Below are 26,497 nucleotides of genomic sequence, written 5' to 3'. Positions count from 1 at the left end.
GATGAGGAGGGTGCTTGCCACAACCTCAATTCCCACACGGCAGATTAGAGGGATGAATACCTGCTATGACACACTAGAAGATGGCAAAGCCCTTTTGACAGCTGGATTGGAGATCGCTCCTGGTCCAAGTTATTTGCTATGCCATGATCCACTGTTTATCTTTGACATGAACAACTGCCAGTGTTTCAAAACGTAAAAAAAAAAAAAAAAAAAAAAAAAAAAATTGTTTATGAGGTTAATATACAATTTCCCAGTAGTATGCAGACATGCTAATTTGTTCATTTTTGTGTTCTGCCATTCTTCCAAAATAAAGAAACACACTCAATGATTGACATGCACAGGCAGCAACACAGACACATACTGTAGTTCATAAAAACCGGGAGCTCTGGAGAATTTGGAGGGTCAACAACTCAAAAAAAAAAAAAAAACTTTTGAAAAAGGTTTGAGGAAGCGAAAAATTAAATTGCTTAATTAAGAGCTGTCAAAATTAGTTGTGTCCTATAAATCTGTGGGTCAATCACAGAAACAGAACTGCTGCCATCTGGTGGAAGTTTAGTTCCATTTCTGCACAATTGTAAACCTATTTTAATTCATGTGAAAGACTTAAAAACTTGCACTCACCTTCATTTTTGTTTTGTGGCTGCAGTGGAGGGCGGTTTTCCGGGTTTGATACCGACTGTGGGGCTTTAGTCTGGCCTACAAAGAAGGTTACACATTAGTACTTGCATCAAGTGACACTGACCGATTAGGCATGACAAACACATGCAAACACATCGGACTGGCCTAATAAACAATGAGCACCCCTCGAACCTTTTTGTTTAAGTTGCAGCTATTAATATAAAATGTGTTTTGAAGGCTTACCATCAACGTACGGAACAGGGTCACCAATTTTCCCAGCAACCTCTTTGGCAGACTTGATGACATCAGTTTCCAAAATGATGACCACTCGTCTGTAATCAGACATGGACCATGAATAGAAGAAAATAGCGTCATATGCTTCTTTAGTAACAGTTCGTGTTGAGCTGCCCAAAATAAGTGTAGCTGCTAGAATTCTTAAGACGTAGACTATGGCGCAAAAAAAAAAAAAAAACCAAAAAAAAAAAAACATACCGTCCATCCTTCAGTATATTGGTCACATGCCTCTTCAAAACGCAGATGCAGTTCGGGGCAAGTATGTTCTCCTCTGCCATGCTGTTCAGCTGGGTGGAAAGCATGAAGGCTGCAAAAAATACAGAGACGTGAGGGAGAAGAATCAGCCAGGGCTGTTCAGGTACAACATTTAACACATTTTCAAACAACCACTCCTATAAACAGCCATGCAGGCTCTACATTCAATGCCCAATGAAGAATAGAAACCATGAAGTTACTAGACCTTCTCAACTACAACGGTCATCTAACAGTTTACCTGCTTATTAATCGGCATATCTTACTAGGAGCTACTGGAAAACTGTTCATGAGATTTTAGTTTTCCTTTTAAACTCTCATAGTGTATGTAATCAGTAACAACAATAGCCAGATAACTCAGATCCACCATACAATTAGCCGTATACTTTTTGCTTTAGCTTTTAATATACATGACAAACTGTCTAAACTTAATGTGGGCATGGTTGCTCTTACTTGTCGGTAAATATGTGAATCATAGAATCATTACAGCAGACTGGAGAACTCTTGTCAGAACAAGCGAGGCATGTTACAACAGATTTAAAAAAAAAAAAAAAAAAAAAAAAAGAAGAACCACCAGAACAATAAAAGTACAACTTACAGGACAGAGTGTGGCGTCCATCACTCATCATCACCCGATACCGAGCAGGACCATTTCCCCCATCAATCTTGCGAAGGTTCTGTGAAACAAAATACACACCGATCAGGCATACAATAGAGCAGCTTTGCCATGATTTGTACTTTTACAATGTTATAATTTCTGTCAAATATATATTATAACTGTCAAAAGTGATCATTCTACCATGCATTTATTATGTATGCACATAATCACATTGACTTGAATCCTATTTAGGATACATCTAGTAAATCTGAGGAAGACTTTCTGCAACTATATTTCAGATCATGACATACAACTCTTCGTATAAAACAACTTGAAAATTAAGTAGAAGCTCTTAAAACAGCAGTAACTAAAAGAAACAGGTTAATAATAGGATACGGGTCTTTTAGTTTCTGCTATTCACAGCTTCCAATTTAGTTTGGTTCTACTTTACAAAGTGTTTCATATAAAGAGTTGTACGCCATGAACTAAAACATAGCTGCAGAAGTTCTTCCTCTGGTTTACTAAGTGCATCCTAAATCCAATTCATGTCAATGTGATTATCAAATATAAGGACAGAAAGGAGAGAGACTAAGCATGTGAAGTGAGTTTACTTTTTCAGTTTAAATCAACATTTACAGGGCTGCAACTAAAGAATATTCCCTTGAGTTTTGATTAGTTTTCTCTAGAGAACACACACAAAAAGCAGCATCTTAGAATGACATCCCAAAATGTCTTCCCTTGTCCACAATCCCAAACTTACGTTACATCACATTCAACATTTCATCTTCACAATTAGGAAGCTGGTACTGGGCCCAAGTCATGTTGGGTAACTTGTATTACTTACCACTAACTGAAGCACTGCGTCGGTGAAACCTGTGCCATTCGATAGAGCCTGTAAACACAAATATTAAACTACCTTAAGCAATCCGATCATAAGTTCGATGTTTAACAATATTTCCATGGTACCTAAATGTAGCTCAAATTAGCTGACTCGGAGGTAACGGTATTATTGAGCTGGCCTTAAAAACTCAATGTCGCTTATAGCTGACAACAGAGGAGACAACAAGATGGAAGTTGTAGGTTTTTGTTTTATTACCCTAGTAACGTCATTGTTTTAGTCGCTAAATTAGAGCAGGGTTAGCAGAGGATGCAAATAACCGAATGCTAGTTTGCTTCGCTCTAGCTAAACAAAGAATGTGAAACCTGCCACAAGCCACCTTTCAGTTGCAGTTTTGCGTTGCAAAACCCGCGTTTTAGCTCATTGGTTATACAGAAAATATTAACCTTACCTCTATCGCACCCTCGGAGAGTTTCGTCATGTTGGTGAAGAGAAAGTTTAACTACAAAAACACTATCTGACTAAAAATATGTCAACACAGACAACTTCAAACTCGTTGCACTGACAACACTTGGTGAATTGTGTCTGTGGCGCCAACAACTTGGACTAACGCGCGAAGCGACATAAATACTGCTGCAGTATTTCCGTTTCCGTTCACAGACCTGGCTTCAGTTTGCTCGCTGTCAGTTACGTCAATTTGATGGTCCCGTAAAAATTGTAAAACCGACCGGAGACCAGCAGGAGGAAAGTCAGCGCCAAACACAACGTGACGTCAGGCGCTGACTACAGTGCCTTTGGGACTGTAGGAAAATGAGATATTTCACATTTCCCCTCTATCATTTTTGATTTGTTTCAAGGATGTAAACAAAACTATGAATGGCCAAGTGTATTACTTTTAAAACGATTATATAATTGATACATTTTCAACGTGATTTTCACCCAATTATGCATCCATGACATCCTTTGACAAAACTATGCCAGAAGAAAACATATGCTTTAATTACTTACCTTATAAAAACACATTCCAAGGGAAATAAAAATGTAGTAATAAATATAATTACAAAAGAATAAAAAATAGAATTACAAGCAAAAATGCTATAACTACAAATGACTGGTGTATGCCTCCTATGAAGATGTTGATGGATTTTCAGTTTTCTTTCCCTTGTTTCATGAATGCAGCAACAAACATGAACAAGTAGAACCCTATTTTCATTTAAGTCTCATTGAAGTAAAAGTCATAACTTTGACATTCCATTCAGATCAATTGAATTTATTAGCTCATTAGAAAACATCTTAAAAAATTCAACTACATACATACTGATACAGTAGTAGACACAATACCAGATTAGTTTGGCTTTACATGTTGACACCGTGGAAAATGTATGTAATGAAACAAAAGATGCAGTTTGCTATGGGTCTAAACCATTTCTTGTACCTAAATATAATTTTAATGGTCTCCTCGGCAGGACATAACATCTAATGCAGCACAACTCTTAAGTATTTTAATAGAATAATTGACTTTTAAAGGGCACACTGGGCTCGACCTTGCATTCATTCTGTTCCGAACAAATGAAGCTTCCATTTTACACCGATTCTGATGCAGCTAAGTTATACTGTACACTTAATCTGTAAAATTGTAAAAATATTGGTCTGAGTTTCCTAAGGATAGCTGCAGAGGTTATTTTGTCCCTATTTAGGTGGGACTCCAATTGAGCCAACGTGATTCTTGTCAACTGGGAATCCTATTTTATCATTGCTTCCATATTCTGCTCTCTGCAAAATGGGAGCTCCGGGATTAGGGTTGTTGATGACTCCCATGAAAATCGGTATCAGAGTCGTATCATCCACGAGGGCAAAGAAGAAGGGCTTGGAGAGGTGAAAAATTGGGTTGGATGCACGTGAAATAACCACAGCAGTGGCTGCAGAACCTTCTGCCCCCTCCTCATTTATCTCCATGCTGGACTTATGCATCACACTGGACACCAGCAGGGGGCCATCTGCAATCTCAGCCAAATTAGGACTAGAAAACACCTCTCCAAGGCCTAACAGAAAATATGAAAGTGTCAATTCAAGAGAGTAAATATACTTTTACATTGAGTATGAATACTTGAATTGAAATTAAGATGAGTGGTAACAAAAGAACTAATGCAACAACCACAAGAAAGCATGAAGATCTTACCCAATTTGGTAAAAACTTCCTGTAGCTCTTGAGCATACTCCAGCTTGAATTTGGGGACTTTAACTTGAACGGCCCTTTCCTTGGGCAGACGATCATACAGGTCAGAGATGTTCAGCTTGGCAGAGAGTGAAGAGATGTTCACCTGGCCAGATATGGGCATGACCACCAACAAGCTCATGGAGTTTTGAAATGGGAAACTGGCTACCTGCACAGGGACATCAAGTTGTGTTACACCGGGGTCAGAACAGTTTGTTTGATGTAAGTAAAGCTGTATTTTACCTGAGCCTCCAGTTCATTGTCAATAAATAAACTCAAAGGATGTTTGGCATCTTCCATCACTTCAACCTCAACCATGTGGTTGCTGTCAAGGTAAAACACACCTCTGGAGGTGAAACGTGGGTCAAACCGAGCTTTCCATTCTCCTGCGTGAATCACAAAAAAAAAGGATCTCAGTTTCAGTCAGGAGGTCAACTCAAACGTACAGTAGCTTCTGAAAAAAAGAAACGCTTCAAACACACCATATTATTTATCTTCACTGGGATGTCTGGAAAATAAGCATTCCCTGCAGATTTAACATGTTTGAAAAGTGGCAGAATTACATTAATAGGATAACTTTTTCCTCTCTGTACCTTTGAAATGGATGGCATTAATGAGCATGAGGAGCAGATTGGCTGGTAAAGTAGACAGGATTTCAGTTATCTTTCCTTGCGTTGCCTTCTCTACCCAGTCATTTATCTGCTGCACGCTCTCCAACACTGCTGGTTCTGAGTCATACAACCGCTGGGATTCATCAACAAAGTCTTGCTTTGGCTCAAAACCTAAAACACAGAATAAAAGCACGCTCATAGCCTCAGCACTCTTAGGTAACAAGAGAAATACATTTTCAAAAGCAATTATTGCAAAGCAGGAGCAGCGGAGACTTAGTAAAGGTAACAACGATTTAGACAAAAACTGTGCTTTTTCTGTGAAGTAACCTTGGCGCAGGAAGATGCGAGTAGCAATTTGCAGGTCATTGTTTCGGAGCTGCTCCAAGACATTATGCAAAGATTCGTGATAGCAGGGGAGAGTGTTTTCATGGAGATGATGCATCAGCAGCTTCTCCGTCTCATTTACCGCACCTGGAGGAAAAAAAAAAAAGAGAGAGGGGTGCAATAATTGGATAAGAACATTGATAGTCTCTAGGCGAATGTAAAACTAGGGCAAGTTGCTGACACTATTCATCAAACATGGAAATGTGTAGAAAACAAGCTGCCTGTGGAGTTTGCCACGTAAAAGCAGGCCACTTGTACCTAAAGCCAGCTGGGAGAGGGCTAGTGATATGCTGACAGGAGATATTATGAGATTCGGTTTCTCGTGCGTTGTCTCCAAGTTCTGCAGCAGTTGCACACCCAGTTTCTCGATGGCAGCAGCAATAGCCTCCCTTGATCTTCGGCTTTGGCTTATTGGAAGACAACCCTGTGAAAGGCCATCTTGTTCTTCTTCTGATGAGCCTCTATTAGGCCTACTAGTTGTGGTTATTGCAGTTGCAGTTGGTTCTGAGAAATCGGTAGCTGGTGGCGCTGTACTTTCATTTTCTAATTTCTGGAGGGAAAGGGGGCAACGTTAGGTACAAGGACATGTAAACTCAGGCCACCAGAACATTGCTGTGAAACAGCATTTGTCTTTTCTAATTTGCCTCTGACCTCTGCGGGTTGACTGGGGATCAAAGGAATAAGAGGCACCAAGGGGATTGACTCATCTTCTGCCACCTCAGCATTCTGTTGAACAGGAAGACACTATAAAATAACGCATTTGTACAGGAAATAGATCACACAATCAAAAAAATTAATTTAGTAATTTCAGTGCTTTACTGCGACTCCGGGGCTGCAGAGATAGATCAACAGGAGTGTCAGACAGAGGGCCATATCCTTATGTAACTGTGAAAAAGAGAAATGATGTTGGCTGGAATATGTGTTGCCTACCTACTTTTATCATGCAATAAATATACCATTATGGTTCACACATTCAGTATTTTGCGCAATAAATCAATATCCTCATGAATACGAAGTTTTTTTTTCCTATCCAACTGTAGCAAAAAGCTAGCAAAAAACTGAATTATAAAACATTCCCACCTTTGTTAAAAGTTTTTTTGCTGTGTTGTCTGCAGTTGACACGTTCACTTCACTTAGCTGCCTCTCTTTTAAAAAGAGCCCAGATCATCTGGAAATGCGCCTAAAACATAAAGAAATACTCACTTTTGAAACCATGCACTTATTAGCATGTCACAGTAAAACTGCAAACTAAGTTTTTTTTTTTTTTTTTTTACCCCAGCGGGTACCCAAGATGTCGTCAGCTATATCCTACCTAATATTATAGATTTATTCGTAAAAAAAAACATTCATAGACTTCATGGGACAGAAAAGCCTCGTGTGTTGCCAGTGTGTGCATTGTGGCATCTATAGGCATTGAAATTAACATAACATATTCAAAGGTTTAAAAAAAAAAAAAAGTCAAAACATATTAACCGGAGTAAGTGACATAACCTCTTTTGTAGACCATAAATACCACCATAAAACACCACAAAAAGTAATATTTAGTAATATTTAGAATGTCACAACATTTCTTGAAAATCTGCAAATATTTAAGTGTCCGAATTAATTCGTTAAAATATATTTGATCTTACCTCAGAAATAAGAAAAAAAATTGTATGCCTTGTCCAAAAAAGGAGCGACTAAGTGACTGCGGATGGCCAAATTCCTGAGAGTAAAAGATTGGCACTTACTCAGCAAACAGTTAAATATCAACTTACATTGATTGGGGCCTCGTTTACACCACTATTTGTTTGAAAATGTAGGTACTGAGACTCCTGCAGGGTTAAATACTAAAAGCAGACATGCTCAGCTAATTTGCATGTCAATGGGCAGGTAATAACATAATGACACAACCAAATCTTCGCACAGACAACACAATAGGTTACAGTGCAAAAATGCAGTTACTAACACTGTGTGGGTAAATAAATACAACTTGATGACTCCATTGTGATGTCAGAGAACACAAGCCCACATTTCCCAGAAACCTTGGTTATGACACAATTTAAGCAATACTGACAAACCCATTTGACTTCTACGGCCAGAAATAATGGTTATACTGTATGCTGCAAAAAACTATGTATTTATGGGAAAAATTAACTTATTCAGTCGCTTTGGTCACATTTCACTACTAAGCAATTGTGATATCTTCTAAAAACACATGACAACACTCTACAAACATAGGAAGGGACTTTGTCCAATCTGAGGTCTAGTGACTTAGCCAAGACTGGATGGAAAGCCTGGGAGTCATAACCAATCTAGGGGGAAAAATAAAATTAAATTTAAAAAAAACCCACTGAAAGCAGATTTTATTAATCAGTTAATAAATAAGCATTTTTATAGACTTCTCTTAAAATGTTCAAAGACACTGAATCAATCATTACAAATTAGTAATGCGCAACAAAACATTTTTAAAACAGTTGGGAATTTTGAGTTTTACCAAAAAAAAAAAATATCACAAATTGTTTGACACCTTTTAGAGCATTTTGAGCTTTCAGCAAATAATAACAAAAGTAAACAAACAAAAATTAATATTTAAAATGAACTTTGATGGACCAATGCTACTGGGCTTTAGATTTATAAAGAGTGATGATAAATAGGGTGAGTTTAAAAAAAAACAATAATCTCTACTTAAGTTCATTAGCTTCACACAATAAGAAGCCACTAAAACCACATTTTTAAAAATGATTTGAAAATTCTGTTGGCATCTTCTTATGTTATACACAGTTACATATAAATGTTAAAATAGAAAACCTTGGCATCATCCACTGACTGTTACTATGTTATGCTTTTGTCCTCGAAAATTGGAAAGTTATAAGCCTAACAAGCGGCACTGGCAAGTTACACTCCCAGTATTATGTTGCTACAAGGTTGTGGCTGCTGAATCAAGAATCCCTAAACCCAGTTTATAAAATCCCAATGCAAGTTCAAGTAAATAATTAGTGGATAAAAACATCAAGTATTTAAAATCCAAGTGAGAATCTAAATGTTACATTTCCGGCCACACTTGTGCAGTAAAATAAAGGGTGTGCATTGTGGCAACTTGCGTGTCTCCACTCTGAGAAGATGCACCAGGACTGTTGACAGAACAGTGAACATAGTTTTATTGTTCATAATGTATAAACAATGCTCTGTTTAAAAAAAAAAAAAAAAAAAAAAAAAAATCTAATGGAACATGGCATAATGCTAACACAAATTAACGATTTAATCTAGAAATACTGCATAGTTGAATCAGTGCATTTGGATACGCATGTAATATATCAAGGGAAATAAAAGGTGAGGTCAAAGTGTTTTTGGTGTTGTTATGCATCTATTTGGAAAGTTTAAACGCTACAGAAGAACCGTGTTTGGTTTCACCTTCCTGAGCACGTCTTCTGATTCATTCTTCTGAAGAGAATAACTGACCTAGTCAAAAGAATAAATGGTCTTGTCAAGAAAAGTATTACCCATTATATACCATCTATACATCTACAGGCATTTTTTTAAGTCATGGGATTTACTGCACATGATAAATGTAAATAGTGTGACACTCATTTCCTATCAATCAATTTAAGTGCCAAAAGCATGAATGACAAGATTCAGTAGGTAAGAAGCGTACACTTAACTGCCTCATTCGGATATTAGAGGGACTGACAATCTGACCTGCCAGTAATTTGATTTTAAGCACAGGGGAAGGAACAGTGAAAGCTCACATACCAGGTGTCCTCACAAATAAGACACTTGGCAGGTCAACAGTTGGAGTGTTGCGTGTGGCTGTGACCCACTAGTTTAAGCTAATAACCGAATGGCACCATTCTCAGAGCCCAGCAGAAGGAGCCTCTTGGTGGGTAGGACGGCCAGGCTGGTCAGAGTGCCACGAAAGTTCTCAGAGCTCAGCTTTGTGCTACTAACAGGGCTAAGGGAGATGTCTGCCATGGAGTACACCCCGATCTTGTTAGCTACTGTTCCAGTTACAATCTCCGAACCGTAAAGGTCAAAGGCATGGATGGGGTCGGACTGCGACTTGTACTGGCGAACAGACTTGCTTTCCAGATCCTTCCACACACTGAGCGTGTAGTCAGTTGAGGAGCTGATGACCAGATTTCCTTCCGCTGCCTAAAATGTAAAACACAAGAGAGGAATTCACTGACAAATGGTTGTAATTTTCCACCACTCTCTGCCAACATCCTTATTCAAAATTTGTAATTAAATGCCAAAACTTATGAAAACTAAATAGGAAATGTTGAGCAAAAGATACTGGAAAAACACTGAAAGTTCTTTGATTTTTAAATTGTATTTTACACAAAATGTGAACCAAATATGGAGATAAGCGAAAATGTTTCGGTTATCCTCTACCTAATACTTACGGCGTGCAACCAAAAACAGACCTAAGCATGGAGTCAAAACACCACCGAAGGTGTCCTGCGGTAGCTGGCAACGATTTTTAAACAGAAATAAATAACTTTTGTTCCAATAAGCCGCAAGGTGGTTGATCTGTGAGTGTTAATATTGTCAAAAGCACATACCAAGCTTGAGATTTTATATATTGAATAAAGATATAAAAATCCAACAAACATTGAAACCATCTCACTAGTAGTTCTTCTGCAAGCTCCAAAACATAAAACCTCTAGTTAAAAGTTCTATTTGCTTGATCATCTGTAGTTACATTACTATGACACTTATTTGAAATAAGATAATGAATAGTTTATTTTCTCTTTTATTATTTCTTTCCCAGCTAAGTATAAGAACAGCCACAGATTTATACACGTAAGAACTGAAGGGAACTCTGAGTAATGTGAATGTGCCAATCAGAACCATTGTGGTCTTTCTAATGAGTAACCTGTGTCCATGTTTGCCTAAACTTGTCCCTTTAAAACTAGAGATACAATCCTTGACCTAATTTGGGGTTAAATAAAGTTTGCTCATCCTTGCGCTCTGTTGACAACAGATTTGCTGGGTACAACTTTCACCATCTCTGCACCTCTTAGATTTCTGCAGCACTAAATGGTCTGCGCTTATACAGTATAGAGCTTTTCTAGCTATTGGCACTCACAGCGCTTTACAGTGCTTCTTATTCACCAATTCACACTCACACACCAATGGGGGAGCTGCTATGCAGCAGGCCAACGCTCACCGGGAGCAACTAAGTTGGGGTTCAGTGTCTTGCTCAAGGACACGTTGACATGTGACCGGAGAAGCCAGGGATCAAACCAACGACTGCGAGATTGGTGGACAACCGCTCTACCTTCTTGTGCCACAGTCGCACTAGCGTCAAAATAAGAGTACAATGGAAATTGTTTGGTGGATTTTGGCACAGGGCTGATGTCATTCAACAGCCCAATTTTTAAGTCTATTATTTAAAATTATGACAAAACCAACAATACACATGGTGTAATTTACAGTTATCACGCTGTAAATTACACCCATACATATTGCTCGGACATATTTGCTTATTCTGAAAGCCAATACCTTGTGAATATTGTCCACATTCTTCAGAGTATCCATAATTTCATCTCAAATGTGCACGTGCACAGTTCTCTAGCCGAAATACAAGGAAGTGCTGAATCAGTGCATATAGTGGGCTGTTTGTTAAAAATAGAAAGTCCATCAGTTTTGGAATGAAGAAATAAGTTACCCAGTGGAGTGGTGTTTGTGGCTGATGTGTTTTTAATAGTCTTGGCATGACAAAAGAGGCCTGTACACTATGGAAGAAATGAATCCAGGCTGCAGGCTGACAAATGAATTAGTACATTTGGTGCCTGTGGAGGATACAATTTATTTAGAAAATGACTGAAGTTATCCTTTAACATTCTTAAAAAAAAAAAAAAAAAAGCTTCTACTATCAGCATAAAATTAACCTATAACCCACGTAGACAATTGACCAAATATATGGCGTCAACAAAAGTGACAGGCAATTACTGGCTGACTTGGACTCGGTGGATTGTGATATCCACAGCTGTGGTCACTGTTTACCAGAAAGCATGACCGTGACTTCAAAATCTCCAGATTCGGCCATCTGACTCACCAAAATGTACAACCAGCAAATATTGACTATAAATATATTCTCCCCCCATTACCCTCCTATTTTGTTGCTCAGAACATGGAAGAAACAAACATTTAAATGTTAAAGCAATTGGACAGATCAAGTTGTTCGACAATCTGCTAATGTTGCTGGACATTTGATCCTTTTAGTTTGCTTTTCCTTGTCCATGCACATTGACAAGTAAAGTTGTGCCAGATGTTCCAGTTTGCCATGACAAATGGACATGAATTCGATTTTTGACAGTAAATGCCTACGGGACTTTTGTGTTTGGCAGCATACCAGAAACAGAAACTGTCACTGTGTTTGCCAACAGGTTTGACCACAGCAGGGAGAGTGGCCGCCCATTTGTGTTTAACACCATTTGATCTGCGTCCCCAGGCCCATGTCTTCTCTAAACAACTTGACTGTTAATGAGCCCCACATATGGGCTCAGTGTTGGGAAACACAGATTATGTGATTTTTTTGGTGTAACAAAGATTCAAGTTAGTTCATGTCCACTATTAAAATTATTTTTTATTTCTTTAAGCTTTACACAAGGCAGGTACTGTAGGTCAAATGTGCTGTGGCCCGAGACTCAATAAGTTCATTACTGTCTCCGTTAAACATGTAGAAATGTAGTTTCTATTTTATGTCCTCATTCATAGGCTCCGCATCAAAATATAATTTAAAGTGCATTATTCTGCATAAGTTGGCATCGGGCGAAGTTCAAATCTGAAGTTTGAAGTTTCTTTAGCTGAGGTCCACCTTTTCTAAACTGCACTTGTGATTGATAAGACATAATTGTCTACATATTCAAATATTCCAAGAGGTGTATTCATCCTTAGCCGTTGATAAAAAAAAAAATCATTATCACAAATTTAGTTTCCAATATTGTGATTTATTGCATTTATTGCAATGTTCTTAATAAGTATTTTTACCTGTGGATGTTCTTGAGCTTTAAATCAATATAATAAAAAAAGAAAAAAGAAAAGAAAAACAAACATTGAAAATAAATAAATATTTGTGAGATTGTGAGAGTCTCATGTTTTGTTGCTTTTTCTAATACATCTGTCAGACTTTCAGGTGCAGGGATTTGATGTGATCTACAGTGTCTTGCAAAAGTCTTCATACCCCTTCACATTTTGTCACGTTACAACCACAAATATAAACATATTTTATCGGGATTTTATGTGATTGGCCAATACAAAGTGGTACATAATTGTAAAGTGGAAGTAAAATTGATACATTATTTTCAAAAGTTTTTACTAAAAATGATCTGAAAAGTGTGTCGTGCATTTATATTCAGCCCCCTGTACACTGATACCCTTAACTAAAATCCAGTGGAACCAACTGCTTTCAGAAGTAACCTGTGAAAAATGTCCCAATCACCTGAAAATGGAAAGAGTATGGGACATCTGCAAACCTACCAAGACATGGCCGTCCAGCTTAACTGACAAGCCGGTCAAGGAGAGCATTAATCAGAGAAGCAGGACAACTATTAGTCGAGCAATGCACAAATCTGGTCTATGATATAGTGACAAGAAGAAAGCCATTGTTGAAAGAAAGCCAAACGAAGTTCCCACATCCATGTGGAAGAAGGTGCTCTGGTCAGATGAGACCAAAAATGAACTTTTTGGTCTAAATGCAAAACGCAATATGTGGTGGAAGCCTAACACCGCACGTCACCCTGAACACACCATTCTTACCGTGAAACATGGTGGTGGCAGCATCATGTTGTAGAAATGCTTTTCTTCAGCAGGGACAGGGAAGCTGGTCAGAGTTGATGGGAAGATGGATGGAGCCAAATAGGGAAATCTTAGAAGAAAACCTGTAAGTCTGCAAAAGACTTGAGACTGGGGCAGAGGTTCACCTTCCTTCACCAGACCTAAATCCAATTGAGAATCTGTGGCAAGACTTGACAATTGCCGTTTACATTCTCCATCCAATCTGACTGAGCTTAAGCTATTTTGCAAAGATTTCACTCTCCAGATGTGTAAAGTGGGTAGAGACATATCCCAAAAGACTATTTAAAGACAAAGTATTGAATGGGGGGAGGCTGAATATAAATGCACACCACACTTCTCACATATTTATTTGTAAAATAATTTAAAAACCATTTAAAACCATTTTATAATTTTTATATACCACTTTGTGTTGGTCTATTACATAAAATACAGAAAAGTTCAAGGGGTATGAATACTTTTGCAAGGCATTGTATCCTTTTACAGCCATACAAGAGCATTGTTGGGTTTGCCATTACTTGGAGGGCAAGTAAAAGCAAATTTGTGGATCTACTCATCTTTAACTTAATTTTGAAAAAGCACCTGTACAGCAAGAATCCAGCACTTTATTACCTACCAAGTAAAATTAAGTCTGCAAAATACTGAATAAGCACACGGTTTTTAAAAGATGAATATGCCAGACATTAAAGTCAGTATTGTCCTAAACTCTGGATAAATAAAGCTGTTGTGAGTTTACATTTATGGGAGGTTTCAAAGAAACATGAATGAATATGTGGGGGGGAGCCTGCAATTGGCATAATACATGTAATTATGTATACCTTGAGGCTGTATTAAAATAGAAATAATTTTAAATATTTTATTTTATTCCTCCTATCCTGCACGTTCATCTCAAGTACTCTGTCTGTGTCTGATTAAGAAATGCATCTATGATGCATTTTTGATATTTCCATTCAAAAAGGACATATCTTTTTCTGATCCTGTGTGCTATGGGCAAGAGCAGCTCTCTTTCTCATATGCTGCAGCACCACGCAGAAAACACACAGACACAGAGAACATGCATTTAGTGACAACTATAGAGTTAACTAAACATTAAAAACTGTGGTTTCTGCTAACTAGAGTCAATGCAGATAACGCTTGTTAAGTCAAATAAGATTTTTTGCATGTAAGGGCAGAAATATGAGCAATCTGTCAAGACATCATGCAGCTAGAGAAATGCAGTTTCCAACTGCCACGCTCAGTTATTTTCTCGTTGCCCCGGGGTTTCAAGGTAGTATTATGGATTCCACAATTTTAACTATCCAGACATTGTTAAATGATTAAAAGTACCCATTAGCCAGCTAATTTTTAAATGCATTCATAAATTCAATCTAAAATCAGAACTGTTATTCAGAAATTCTGTATTGATTTTTATATAATGCTGGATTGTTTGAGTAACAGTGCATCATATACTGTTTCTATTTTTAAAAAAAATTAGTGACATAGTGCAGAGTGCTCTGATCTGAGCTCAGATGTTCTGTAAGTCCACAAATTATAAAGATTCTTTACGTTTTTTTAAAACGTTGCGGCCACTGTGAGCCACTGTTGCAGTTTCCTTTTAATTTTTTCTGATCAATGAAAAAAAGATAAAATAGTGCAACACACTTAAAGTTAAAGAATCAGTTAAAGTAGTCATGAAATCTTACGAATATGCTTCCTACTGTCACTGCTGATTTATCTTTCATTTCCACTGACTACATTGTTACCAAGAAGTAGCCCTATTTAAATCTAAGGGGCGCGCACACACACACACACACACACACACACACTCTCTCTCTCTCTCTCTCTCTCCAAGAATACCTTCATCTGGAGGATATCTCCCTCATGAGCAGGCCAGCCCTTTAGAACAAGCCCTGTCCGTGCATCCAACAGAACAATGAAGCCAGATGAGAAACCTGCAGCAACTGTGCGCCCTGAAGGGCTCACTGCCAGGTAGCGAATGAGCCCAGCACTCAAATGGTTGTATGTCAGACGAAATTCATGCTGGAGACACAGGGGAAGATCTGTCACTGTAAAATCTGAAATGACTCTATGGTGGTAAAGTTAAAAAAAGTGCTACTGTTATGAAAACAATACTGGGTGATAATTGGTGGAAGTTGTATGGCACAGGTCTCAATAGAATGGGCTGACTGCTACCTGCAATCCTGGTTTGCGAGGATCAATGAAGCGTAGCACAGAATCTGCACTGCCAAAAACAACACTGCAGTGTGGAGCCGGCATGGTTGTGACAGCTGTAATAGGATTCTTTCCATCCACAGCTTCATACGAGCGGATCTGCTTGCCTGGGAACAACAGATAGTATGTAGTCACATAAAAAAAACCAAATACAATTATAGCAGAAATGTATTGTGTTTGATCTCCCATACCCGTATATTGGTCCCACAAGTGCACGGTACCATCACAGCTGACTACTTCCAGTGACGCCTCAAGCTGTCCAACATAGAATACTGACTTTCGATGGTCACTATAAGTCAGCCTGGCCTCCACCTCCTGGGTCCCATCACCATGGTTATACAGGGGCCACAGCTTCACAGTCTTGTCTTTACTACCAGAAAGGAAGTAATCCTCTCCTGCCAATGGTGCCAAACACTTTGTGGTGCCTGAGTGACCCAAGAAACTCTGGAGTCGAATTTGATGGAAGTGAAAATGTGGATCCTGTTGGTTGATACCAATCTCATACTGCCAATAGGCCAGCCAGTTGCCCTGTAGGGACCGGCCACTGCGGGGGAGCTCTTGCTTCAGGGCACTGTCCTCCAGGGTGGGGCCTGTCACCCAGGATGTGGAAAAGGAAGCTGTGCCAATAGATGGAGTGGTATAAGTCAAGGCAGCTGTATTGATGGGGGGAGGGTGGCATCCCCAAGAGTTGGGTAGGCCCAGGGTGGGGGTACCACCATAATCAGTGTCTTGGGACAATTGGATACGGTTTCCTACCAGGTGACTCCCAAATGTGCCTGACTCAGGAAGGGAGTCTTCCAGTGAGGTGGAGGTAGTTGAAGGTGCAGGAAGGGGGCTACAACCTACGTGTCTGCCAAAACCAGAGAAGAGACCCACAGAAGATGGAGCTACCTTTGTCTCTGGACAGCCCTGGCTCACACTCTGAGAGTAGGACTGGACCAGCTGCCAGACCAGTTCGTGGTTTGGAATTAGTTTTCGAATTGCCAAGTCACCTATAGAAATCACAATGCAACAATAATTTATACCATGGACGTGTGCTGCCTCCTTTATGCTGCATAGGGTGTTTTGTCTTTGACACAAGGTGAGGAGATTCCTACCTATGAGACAGTAGAAGGGGATGTAGGAGGCATGGGCCATCTCAGGGTTAAAGACAGACTGCAGCTCCTCTAACACCACCAACTCATATGTCACATTTGGCTCTTCAGTTGTACAAACATCTACCACTGTGACTTCTCCGACAACTCTGCGAGGGGCATTGATGAGCTACAGTAGAAGAGACAGACACAAAGGCGAACAGAGTCAGCACATCTGTACATATCTAATACTTTATTTCTATGTAAAACTGTAAGTGCACTGACAAATATGGTTTCATGCCTAGAATTGCAGTATTTGCTTTATGGATACTGATGGAGAAGTAAAGTGAAGATCAGAGGGAGTTGCATTGTGTCTTCGTAGATTAAGAGGAATGAGGTATGACAGGGTGCAGAGAGAGGAGCTGTGGTATTGTATGAGGACGTCTGAAGCGGCAGAGAAGTATGTTAGAGTGGTGCAGGACATGTATGAGAGCTGTAAAACTGGGGGGAGGTATGCTGTAGGTGTGACGGAGGAGTTCAAGGTGGAGGTGGGTCTGCATCAAGCATCGGCTCTGAGCCCCTTCCTGTTTGCTCTGGTGATGGACAGGCAACAGATGAGGTTAGACAAGAATCTCCATTGACAATGATGTTTGCAGATGACATCATGATCTGTAGCGAGAGCAGGGAGCAGGTGGAGGAAAATCTAGAGAGGTGGAGGTTTGTTCTGGAAAACAGAGGAATGACGCTTAGCAGCAGCAAGACAGAATACATGTGTGTGAATGAGAGGGAACCAAGTGAAACGGTGAGGTTGAGGTAAACGTTGAGGGAGCAGAGGTAAAGAAGGTGCAGGACTTTAAATACTTAGGCTCAACGGTTCAGAGCAACGTAGAGTGTGGAAAAGAGGTGAAGAGGCGAGTGCAGGCAGGTTGGAACGGGTGGAGAAAAGATTCAGGTGTGTTGTGTGATAAAAGAGTATCAGCAAGAATGAAAGGAAAGGTTTTCAAGACGGTGGTGAGACCAGAGATGTTGTTCGGCTTAGAGACAGTTGCACTGAAGAAAAGACAGGAAGCAGAACTGGAGGTAGCAGAGCTTAAGATGTTGAGGTTCTCTTTGGGAGGGACGAGGATGGACAGGATCAGGAATGAGGACATCAGAGGGACAGCTCATGTTAGATGTGTTGGAGATAAAGTCAGAGAGGACAGATTGAGGTGGTTTGGACATATTCAGAGGAGAAACTGTCAATATATCGGTAGAAGGATGCTGAGGTTGGAGCTGCCAGGCAGGAGGTCTAGAGGAAGAGCAAAGAGTAGATTTATGTATGTAGTGAGAGACGACATGAAGTTAGTTGGTGTGAGAGAAGAGGATGCAGAAGATAAGATTAGATAAAGGCAGATGATTCGCTGTGGCGACCCCTAAAAGGGAACGGCCGAAAGGAAAAGAAGAAAAAATTAACTACACTGACAAAATTTTATTTGATCCAAATCAATTCATTCATCTCCATCTGTTGGTTTTCATTTTTATCCATATTTCCATATGCTTTTTTGTCAATTGGTATTATAAAGCTCTCTGTGATGGATCTGCATATTGAAGGCATTCTAAAAATAAACTTTAATTGAAACTTGTCAGTCTTAATGTATCATGTTAGTTTCAATGTGTGTGTACCTGCGGCTGCAGAGAATGCAGAAGAGAAAAAACTGCAAAGAACCGACGCAGAGTGTCAGCCATATGCTGCTGCACCATCTCCCTCCCAATTCGCAGACAGATGAGAGCCATCAGACTAAGTGTCTTGATACAGACGGCTGTGCGTGTCTGCACCCCGCTGGGAAACCTGGGTACAGCAGAATGGGTACAACCACATGCAGCATGAAGAGCAAATCTATTTAAGGATATTTTCTGATTACACTATTTCAACGCAAACACTGGACACATATTGCATTTCACAAAGTATGAATACTTTAAAGCCTGTGAACTATGTAGTAAAAATGTAACAAGGCTCTGTGACATGCTGTGTTTGCCAAGCCATATGTGCCAGTATGGGTATGTTATTTACCCCATACGAGGGGTGGTTAGCAGGTCCAGAAGCGGCAGAAGCACATCCTGATTGATCTTCATGAGCATGTCCATTAGAGTGGTGTCAGAGAGAAACACGATGATCTTCTGTGCAAGTGCTACAGCTCCAAGCAGACTTGCCTCCTTGCGTGTGTTGAGACGCTGCGAAGAAGGTGGGGAAACCTGGAAACATGCACATTTGTGACATCAAAGTTTTGGCAATTTAACAATAACCTCAAAATGTCTTTTCCTTCCTCAAAGAAAAGCAAATATATGTAGGCCTGATATACGGCCAATATATCTTAAAATATACATTCTCTTACCAGATATCCTATATAAGGCAGGTACTGGTATGTTAGTACAGGCTCGCCATAAAGCTGAGCTATGTAGATTAGACAGTCCAATACAGGTCCCGCTTTTTGGTCACCAATGACAGGTTTCTTCTCATACACGTTGCCCATTCCCACACTGTCCATACTGCTCTCCTCAGAAGAAGGGGCCGCAAACTGGTGGTTCTGAGGCCCTAAAGGAAGTGAACATGGGAAGATGAAGAAAACAGGCGCTGCAGTGCTAAGAAAAACGCTAAATTCCACAGGGTGTTTTGTTTTCAGTCAGCAACACACACGTGAGGCAATGAAAATTTTTGTACCTATGTAACAATTTGTGAGCAAACGCAGCAAATTTCTGGCTACATATCGAGATGCTACTGTTGGTCCGAGCTTTGCTGACAGCCATCGCACTGTTTTGCAGACCGTATCTGTGTGGAGACAGAAACCAACATAAAAGACATTATCTGTTAATAAAGAAGTGCTTTATATAAACATCTGTCTTTCGCTCACCTAGAAGAATCTTTTGTTCTTTCTCCTCTGACTCTTCTATTGGAATATGGTCTTCTTCCTCCTCCTGCTCTCCAGCAATCCTTTTCTCAGTCTCTTCAAGTGTCATTCCATTCACAAAGTCACCCTCCAGAGTGGCAACTGTGGCTCCTGAAGCTTCTGTGCAACCAGAGAGAGTGAGCTCTATGTTGGGAACACTAGAATCATCAACCCTCTCTTTGCTTTCATTAGTCTCAGTAACCTCTTCTTCCTCCAGCTCTCCTCCCTCCTCTCCCTCACTGGCATGTTTAAGGTCCTGGCTGCTGTCAGCGGATTTGAGACTGGCTCGATCACGCATTGAGTCTCCATCCCCTAGAGAGAGTTCACTTGTGCTGCTTTTGTCACTTAGTTTCCCTACACTTAGAGATTCCTGGTCTTGATCCTTGGTTGCAGAGTTCTGGCTCTGCTGCTTCCCAGAAACCATCTCTGCCCCACTGTTGACATAGAACCCATTCTGAAAGTCCTCTGCCTCTGAGAGAAACACCTGGTCATTGAAACTTATGCCAGAGGAGTAGTCAACCAACCCTGCATCCCCCACAACTCCACCTCCTCCACTAGCTCCACTGCTACCTGAAATATTTCCACTGACAGACCCAGATGATGGCCCCACCTCTCCACACTGAAAATCCTCTTCCTCTTCATCTCCTAGATTACATGTGCCTCCCCTCAAACCTTTACAGGTTTCCCCAACAGAACCTGAGCTTTCAAAGCCAGTGATAACCTGCAGCACATGGGGGAGTAGGCTGGACAGAAAGGCCTGCAGCCCAAGCCTCACAATCAGCTGCAGAATGAAACAATCAGTGTAGAGATAGAAACGTCCTCGCAGGCAATGGGGGTTTTCATATACATTGATCAGTGGCTTCAGTAAGAACTTGTTTGCATTTCTAGGGCCCAGCACCCTAGAGATGGGTTCAAAAAGGTACCATGCAGCATAGACTGCAGTGGACTCCTCCAGCATGAGAGCCAGAATGAAGGGCAAGAGAATCTCCAGACCCTCAGCTGTGATGTTACCCCGTAGCAGTGTCTCAAGCTCCTGCCACAGGTGAAAGACAACATCTCTTCCTTGAAGGCTACATGTAGTTTCCATTTTGGCATGGTAGGAAAAAATAAAATGATGAAGTGATGCAAAATAGGAAGGGAATGGAAAGGGGGTGGTAATTGAGTTCAACAACTGCCGAGGGTTTGGAGGAGGGAGACCACTGCAGATTGGGTCATACTTAAAAAGGAGTGGCTGAGGGCAATCTGGTATTCCAGAGCGCTTCCCTATTAGCAACAGTGATTCAAGAGCATGATGCAATGATAGTGGCACATCACGGAGGCCAGCAGAGCATAGTTTCATAACAGCTTGGAAACGCTGTCTGAGAGGGGTCCCTGGTTTCAGACCTCTCAGTTTAGAGGAGTAGAATATCTCAGCAATGAGAACGCCGAGGGCCTGCATGTCTCTTTGGTACTGCTGTGTAAGAGAGGATAAAGATTCGACTATCACACCATCTCTGATGCCATCACTAGATCCTGCAGGATGCCATATTTCAGCATGCAGACTCTTCCCAAGAAAGTTGTTCAGCTTCTCCAGCTCATCCAAAGGCTGCAAAGGGTTGAAGCTTTCAGGGAGGATGATCTTGATTTCCTCTGCAACGCTGGGTGTTATACTCCCTTCTCCATGCTTTTTAGTCATTGGCCCACCTCTTTGTAACATGGCACTGCGTAAACCAGGGCCTATACCACTTGTAAAATCACCAGTGAATGAACTGGGGGACTGGGATAAATTAAGGGCTGTGTGCTCTCCTGCTATTTTTTCTCCTGCTGAACTGATGCTTGGCAGTGGCAATGGGACGGATGCTGAATTGGATGAGCCGCTGGATGCTAATGAGTCCAGAGCCTCGGTACCTTGTTCAAGCTCATCATCTTTGTCTACTGTGGTCCAGGCAGTGGACTCGCACCCTGTGGACTCCGGCACCATTCCATCCACAGTTTCAGCCATGGGGTCAATTTGAGGAACGTGTAAAGGCACATTAAGAGCAGCAAGGCCAAGAAGAGGAGGTTCTGATGGAGCATATTGAGAAGGAGATAAGCGTGGCGGGTGGGGCTGGTCAAACAGCTGAACTACACCATATGTAGTCAGATTGGTGTGGTTGTCCACGAGATGCAGGCACACATTCTTGGCTTTGACTGCTTCTTTACCAGATAGCTTATAGCCAAATGTGAGGTCTATCCAGTGATGCAAATGTTGGGATACCTCTCTGCTCTCTAGCAGGCGCCTGTGGACCTCAATAAACTCTTCAAAAGACTTGCACCAGGAAGGCACATCCAGATCTGGCATGTCAGGGTGTATAGAGCGGAAAATTGATGGATCTGTGTAGAACTCTGGAATGCACTCATCAGGGGTCCAGCTCTGCATGCGCTCCATACTGCCTGGGTATTCGTTAGGCTCCCACTGGGATCTAACATGGCTGCATAGCACTGACTTAGGTGTCTGCCGGGCTTTGTAGACATAGTAGGTAATGTCTGAGAGCACGTCAGATATGTGGTGAGGTACATGGAGGTGATCAGATAGCCCAGTACTGCCAGCACCTAAAGAGCCAGTAAGATCTCCACCAACACCACCTCCACCAACTCCATTAACTGCTGCGGCTGCCAAAGCCTGTTTGGTCATCTCATATGTAAAATCCAGCTGTTTATCACCTTTATTAAGTCTGAACTTTGACCTCCTGAGGTCCCGGAATTTTCCAAATGGCACAGTGAAATCCACCACCCATGGGAGCACTGGATGGTAATTAGGGTCTCCATCGCGTCGTCCTGCTAACCTATTCAGCTCCATTAAGTAGTGGAAGTTACTGACTCGTCCATGAACCCAGTCCAGGACCAACGTCTTGAGCTCATCAAAGCAATCTTCACAAAGTCTTTTGTTCTCTTGGCTTACGCATACACTGTCCCTTGGCAGGTTACTTTTTGGTGCTTGTCTGCCATTAACATCCCTGTTTGCATCCCATTCAGTTCCTAGTTCCTCATAGTGGGCTAAGTTGACCTTGAGACGGCTGCAGAGCTGCTCATCTACTGCTATGTCCTGCAAAGACAGCTCACCACAAGACAGACCTGCTATATGGCATGCCTGCACAGCAATTAGTAACTGGTAGAGAATGAATAACACTTTGGCATGGCTGTTAGCAAGTTTGGCTGGGCTGAAGGAGACAATATCATGGAGAGAATACTGAGTATAAGGTAATATCACATACAGCATGTCTGCTGTCTCCAGCAGACACTCTGTAGGCAGAACGTTAGGACACGGATGGTCTGACTGTGTCTTAGAAAAACAAGATGAACTGGACTGCAAGTAGCTTTCCTTCTCTTTTTCTCTGGCTGGAGAAAGGGATGGTGACACTCGGTCAGATGAAATGAATGTGGAATTGAAGAGCTTCTGTAGCGCATGACGCACCGCATCAACAGCTGTAACATACATCTGCTCACTGGCTCCTGCATATGGCTGCACAAGTTTGTAATGTGCTTCATGCCACAAGTTCCTAAAACATTAAGAAAAAAAAAAGTATTATTAGTATTAATAAAAGTATTAGTAAAAGTATTTACCCTTTTTAATTCAGTTCTAACACGATAAACAAATAAGCAACTGTTACTAAATAAGCAAGTAAAAAAGTTATTAAAGTTGCATTATTAAGCAAAGTACTAATAATAAATCAAATTATTGTGTAATCTGATCATGGTAGGGAAAAATTTAATTTTTCTGTTCATTTGGGTTCAAGCACACAAGCATCCACATTAGCAAGTTCAACTGCTCTAATTTTCCTGATATTGGGGATCATGGCTATTTATTGTTTACTCTCTCCAGGAATTCGCAATAAAGTGATCGCAACCGTTAATTTAACCAAAAAGTAATAATTTCCAAAGGTAAAATCACATGTTTAATATTTTGACAAATTAGTTTAAAGAGTAGGACTAATAAATTCCTGTTGAACATGAATTTTAATGAATCAATTTTTTGCCCGGTATTGTTACATGAAAGCTTTGTTAGTCTTAGAATGAGAGTATTAGATATAGTAACTTATCAAGAAGTGACAGCTCAACTTTAAAGTGATATTTCTGCTTTAACCCAGATGTCAAGTGAAAGGCATTTAAAAGTATAATATGAAAGCATATACAATACCTGACATTACACTGTGACACACACTGCATGGTTTTGATATAGGATTCCTGCAATGTGAATGTCTGATGACAGGGGTCTCTTGCTAATCTGTAATTCAGCTTGCTTTTCCTTAGACCCTGTATGCACACTCGTGTCCAGCCAGGAGGCAACTTGGCCTGGGAACACTGAAGGTACATAGAAATTTCTGCCTCACTAATGCTGTCAAAACGAGTACAGCGCATCACCCTCTTCTCCCGCAAGCACATCAACCAGCGTGAAGGAACAAGGGCTATGAGTTCCAGGGACCGGGCACTTGGACCTTGCTGCCGTCGGTCAATCCCCAAATCCTTCTCCACTGCATGCCTCAGCCAATCCATGGTGAGAATCCAATGCTTGTTCAGAGTAGCACTGATCAGCTGTCTCCCCCCCCCACCCCCGTGCCGTCTCCCACCAGGGATGATTTTCAGACATCCATGAGGAAAGAAATCATCAAGGGGAGATCTCCTCTCCTGCACCATGGAGGAATTCAATGAAAAACATAAACAGAAATTTAGATGATAAACATTTAATAGAGAGTATGTCAAGTGTATGACTGTTAAGCAACATTTTAAAGTAAAATTGACAGTACTCCACAGAGAAAACTAAGTTCTTGCAGGAATGCCATTCTCGAAGTCCCAGTAAGTTTGAGCTCATCTCACATGACTTACGATTAAAATAGAGAACAGCAATATCATCATTTTTTTCTCGGTAGCCCAGTGTCCTGCTTCCTGAAAATCCTCCAATTTTAAATTTAGCTACGTGACCTGTGTCTTTACCACAAGAAAAAGATTACATATCCCCTCAAAATGTGCATTCACTAGGACATGAACTCAAAACTGCCATAGAGTATTAAAGCGTTTAAATTCGTTAACATTACCTAGATTGCCAGCCTGTAAGCAAGTAGCAGAGATAACATTCAAGAAAAAAAAATTGAGCCAAACAAAACCACGGCTATAAGTAATAACTCGGAAATATTTAGCTATTTGCAGAAGGGCCTTCTTTAAAATACAGGTATCATAATGGCGAAAGCTGAGCGCTTTAAACAGCCAAAGCCTTGAGACGGTTCACAATTGGGGAAGTAACGTTAGGTTAAACTTAAGCTGACAGCTAACAGCTAACTTAGCTCAACGAAAAGGCTAAGATAACGATACGTAACTCAAGCGAGCACAAATCACCGTATTAGTCATTGTTAGTCATCGTAACTAATCAGGTCGACCCCGAAGCTAAACAAGACTAGTTGTATGTGTTAGATGTGACTCCGCTGTGATTTCAGAACAAGCAGCAGCAACAGCGCTCGCTGTCCGATCTTTAGCTCACCTCTCACCACTTGTAGCAGTTGGCAGCTAGCTAGCGTTAAGCTAAATGTGCACCACCAGTTTCACACATGATGAGTTTTGTACCACCTTAGTTTTCCAAAATGAAAGAATGCTGCAGTTCCATTTCCTGGTGTTTACAGATGCGTGTCAGCAAGCGGACAGTCAGTCAACCGAGAGTGTTTTGTTTTGCACCAGTTGGAGCCATATTTTACAGGCGCTACCTCACGTGACACAACAGCAGCCCATCTCATGTGACTTACTGTGGCTGCCCTGTAGCTGCACGAGGACAGGTCCCCGATCTCACGGGTCTGCAATTATAATTTAAAATAAGTAGAGGACCAACATCACGGAAAAAAGACAGATTTAATTTTATGACCTGTAAAAATAAGTTCGTTTTAGCAGTGGAAAGAGTTGCAATATAGCCCAATTTCCGAGGCACATTCCTAAAACTTTCACTTTAGTTACTTTCAACCCCGGACTGGGATGAAGTTAATTATGACCACAAGGTGGCATTATATCTGTAATTTCCCAGAAATCTTTCAGCAGTCTTCACACTAACCTTTATACGTTGTCCCCTCCCCCCCCCCCCCCCCAAAAAAAAACACAACATGGTACAGTCTCAAGGAAAAGTTATTACACTGCTTGCAATTTTTCCTTTTTCTGCATAACTTGTTCATGAAATGTGATCTGATCTTTATTAAAGTCACAAATTCTAACAAACGCAATATCTCTAAGCTCATAAAACTCTGTCATCATGTTTCATGTCTTCATTGAACACATGCAATAACACATACAAAGGTATGAATGAGCAAAGTAATGGCAACAGTGTTTTACTAACTAATTCAACCACCTTTGGCAGCAATAACTTCAAACGAGTACTTCCTGCAGCTGTTGAGTAGACCCGCACAATATTCAGGTGTAATTTTGGAAGGTTATTGATTACTGAACTGCTTCAGTTAAGCCATATTCTTAGGATGTAGTATTTTTGTATTCTTCCCAAAGAATTCAACCTTTTCCAATGTTTTGGACATGACTGACTCATGAACACAAATGTTAACCAAGATGAATCCTTCAAGTCTTTATCGGGTATTTTAGGGTTCTTTTTTTTTATCTCACTGCACATTTCAATGGAAAATAACCACAGTACCTTATCATCTATGTTTATAGACAGTAAGTCTAACGAGTGACTGATAAATATCAGAAGTCTTTG

The 26,497-nt window shown here is 40.6% G+C and overlaps 3 protein-coding genes across 6 annotated transcripts in view; all 3 read right to left on the bottom strand.

Moving 5' to 3' along the window:
* Positions 1-3,702, bottom strand: part of rpa1 (replication protein A1) — a 29,187-nt gene extending 25,485 nt beyond the window's left edge. The window contains exons 1-6 of the mRNA XM_067506673.1: positions 3,052-3,702; positions 2,607-2,654; positions 1,763-1,841; positions 1,111-1,219; positions 862-950; positions 622-696 (exon numbers count right to left, since the gene is read on the bottom strand). Of these exons, the coding sequence (XP_067362774.1) occupies positions 622-696; positions 862-950; positions 1,111-1,219; positions 1,763-1,841; positions 2,607-2,654; positions 3,052-3,081 (430 nt within the window). The 5' untranslated portion in view covers positions 3,082-3,702. The remainder of the gene's footprint in view (positions 1-621; positions 697-861; positions 951-1,110; positions 1,220-1,762; positions 1,842-2,606; positions 2,655-3,051) is intronic.
* A 152-nt stretch (positions 3,703-3,854) lies between these two features.
* On the bottom strand, positions 3,855-7,738 carry serpinf2b (serpin peptidase inhibitor, clade F (alpha-2 antiplasmin, pigment epithelium derived factor), member 2b). Of its 3 annotated transcripts, none has more exons than XM_067506674.1 (10): positions 7,442-7,738; positions 6,891-6,990; positions 6,630-6,695; positions 6,462-6,554; positions 6,069-6,360; positions 5,754-5,897; positions 5,409-5,597; positions 5,059-5,201; positions 4,780-4,984; positions 3,855-4,642 (listed from the first exon to the last, which is right to left on the bottom strand). In XM_067506674.1, the coding sequence occupies exons 3-10, from the start codon at positions 6,681-6,683 to the stop codon at positions 4,290-4,292; spliced, it is 1,473 nt and encodes a 490-aa protein (XP_067362775.1). In that variant the 5' UTR covers positions 6,684-6,695; positions 6,891-6,990; positions 7,442-7,738; the 3' UTR covers positions 3,855-4,289. The 3 variants fall into 3 exon arrangements, with proteins under 3 accessions (XP_067362775.1, XP_067362776.1, XP_067362777.1); XM_067506675.1 differs by having other exon boundaries at positions 7,568-7,738; XM_067506676.1 differs by having other exon boundaries at positions 6,462-6,536; positions 7,442-7,736.
* Positions 7,739-8,986: 1,248 nt separating this feature from the next.
* On the bottom strand, positions 8,987-25,529 carry wdr81 (WD repeat domain 81). 2 transcript variants are annotated; one of them, XM_067506672.1, is made up of 12 exons: positions 25,375-25,529; positions 23,954-24,441; positions 19,762-23,315; positions 19,572-19,679; positions 19,246-19,445; positions 18,924-19,105; positions 18,536-18,701; positions 16,898-17,063; positions 15,992-16,792; positions 15,762-15,907; positions 15,426-15,608; positions 8,987-9,941 (listed from the first exon to the last, which is right to left on the bottom strand). In XM_067506672.1, the coding sequence occupies exons 2-12, from the start codon at positions 24,307-24,309 to the stop codon at positions 9,615-9,617; spliced, it is 6,189 nt and encodes a 2,062-aa protein (XP_067362773.1). In that variant the 5' UTR covers positions 24,310-24,441; positions 25,375-25,529; the 3' UTR covers positions 8,987-9,614. The 2 variants fall into 2 exon arrangements, with proteins under 2 accessions (XP_067362773.1, XP_067362772.1); XM_067506671.1 differs by having other exon boundaries at positions 25,289-25,526.
* Between the last annotated feature and the right edge of the window lie 968 nt (positions 25,530-26,497).

Source organism: Channa argus, chromosome 6 (genome assembly GCF_033026475.1).
Source record: "Channa argus isolate prfri chromosome 6, Channa argus male v1.0, whole genome shotgun sequence".
In the NCBI taxonomy this organism is placed as follows: Eukaryota; Metazoa; Chordata; class Actinopteri; order Anabantiformes; family Channidae; genus Channa; species Channa argus.
The sequence above is the reverse complement of the archived record's forward strand: the minus strand, read 5'-3'. Positions and strand labels throughout refer to the sequence as shown.

Excerpts from the sequence above, each read along its gene's own strand:
- serpinf2b (XM_067506674.1), bottom strand. The coding sequence starts at position 6,683 with ATGGCCCTCTGTCTGACACTCCTGTTGATCTATCTCTGCAGCCCCGGA. Across the intron at positions 5,898-6,068 it reads CCTCTCCCAGCTGGCTTTAG|GTGCGGTAAATGAGACGGAG; the intron begins GTACAAGTGGCC and ends TTTTTCCTCCAG. Across the intron at positions 5,598-5,753 it reads TCGCATCTTCCTGCGCCAAG|GTTTTGAGCCAAAGCAAGAC; the intron begins GTTACTTCACAG and ends TCTGTGTTTTAG.
- wdr81 (XM_067506672.1), bottom strand. The coding sequence starts at position 24,309 with ATGGATTGGCTGAGGCATGCAGTGGAGAAGGATTTGGGGATTGACCGA. Across the intron at positions 16,793-16,897 it reads CCCCTTCTACTGTCTCATAG|GTGACTTGGCAATTCGAAAA; the intron begins GTAGGAATCTCC and ends TGATTTCTATAG. Across the intron at positions 9,942-15,425 it reads GAGATATCCTCCAGATGAAG|GCAGCGGAAGGAAATCTGGT; the intron begins GTATTCTTGGAG and ends TTTACATTTTAG.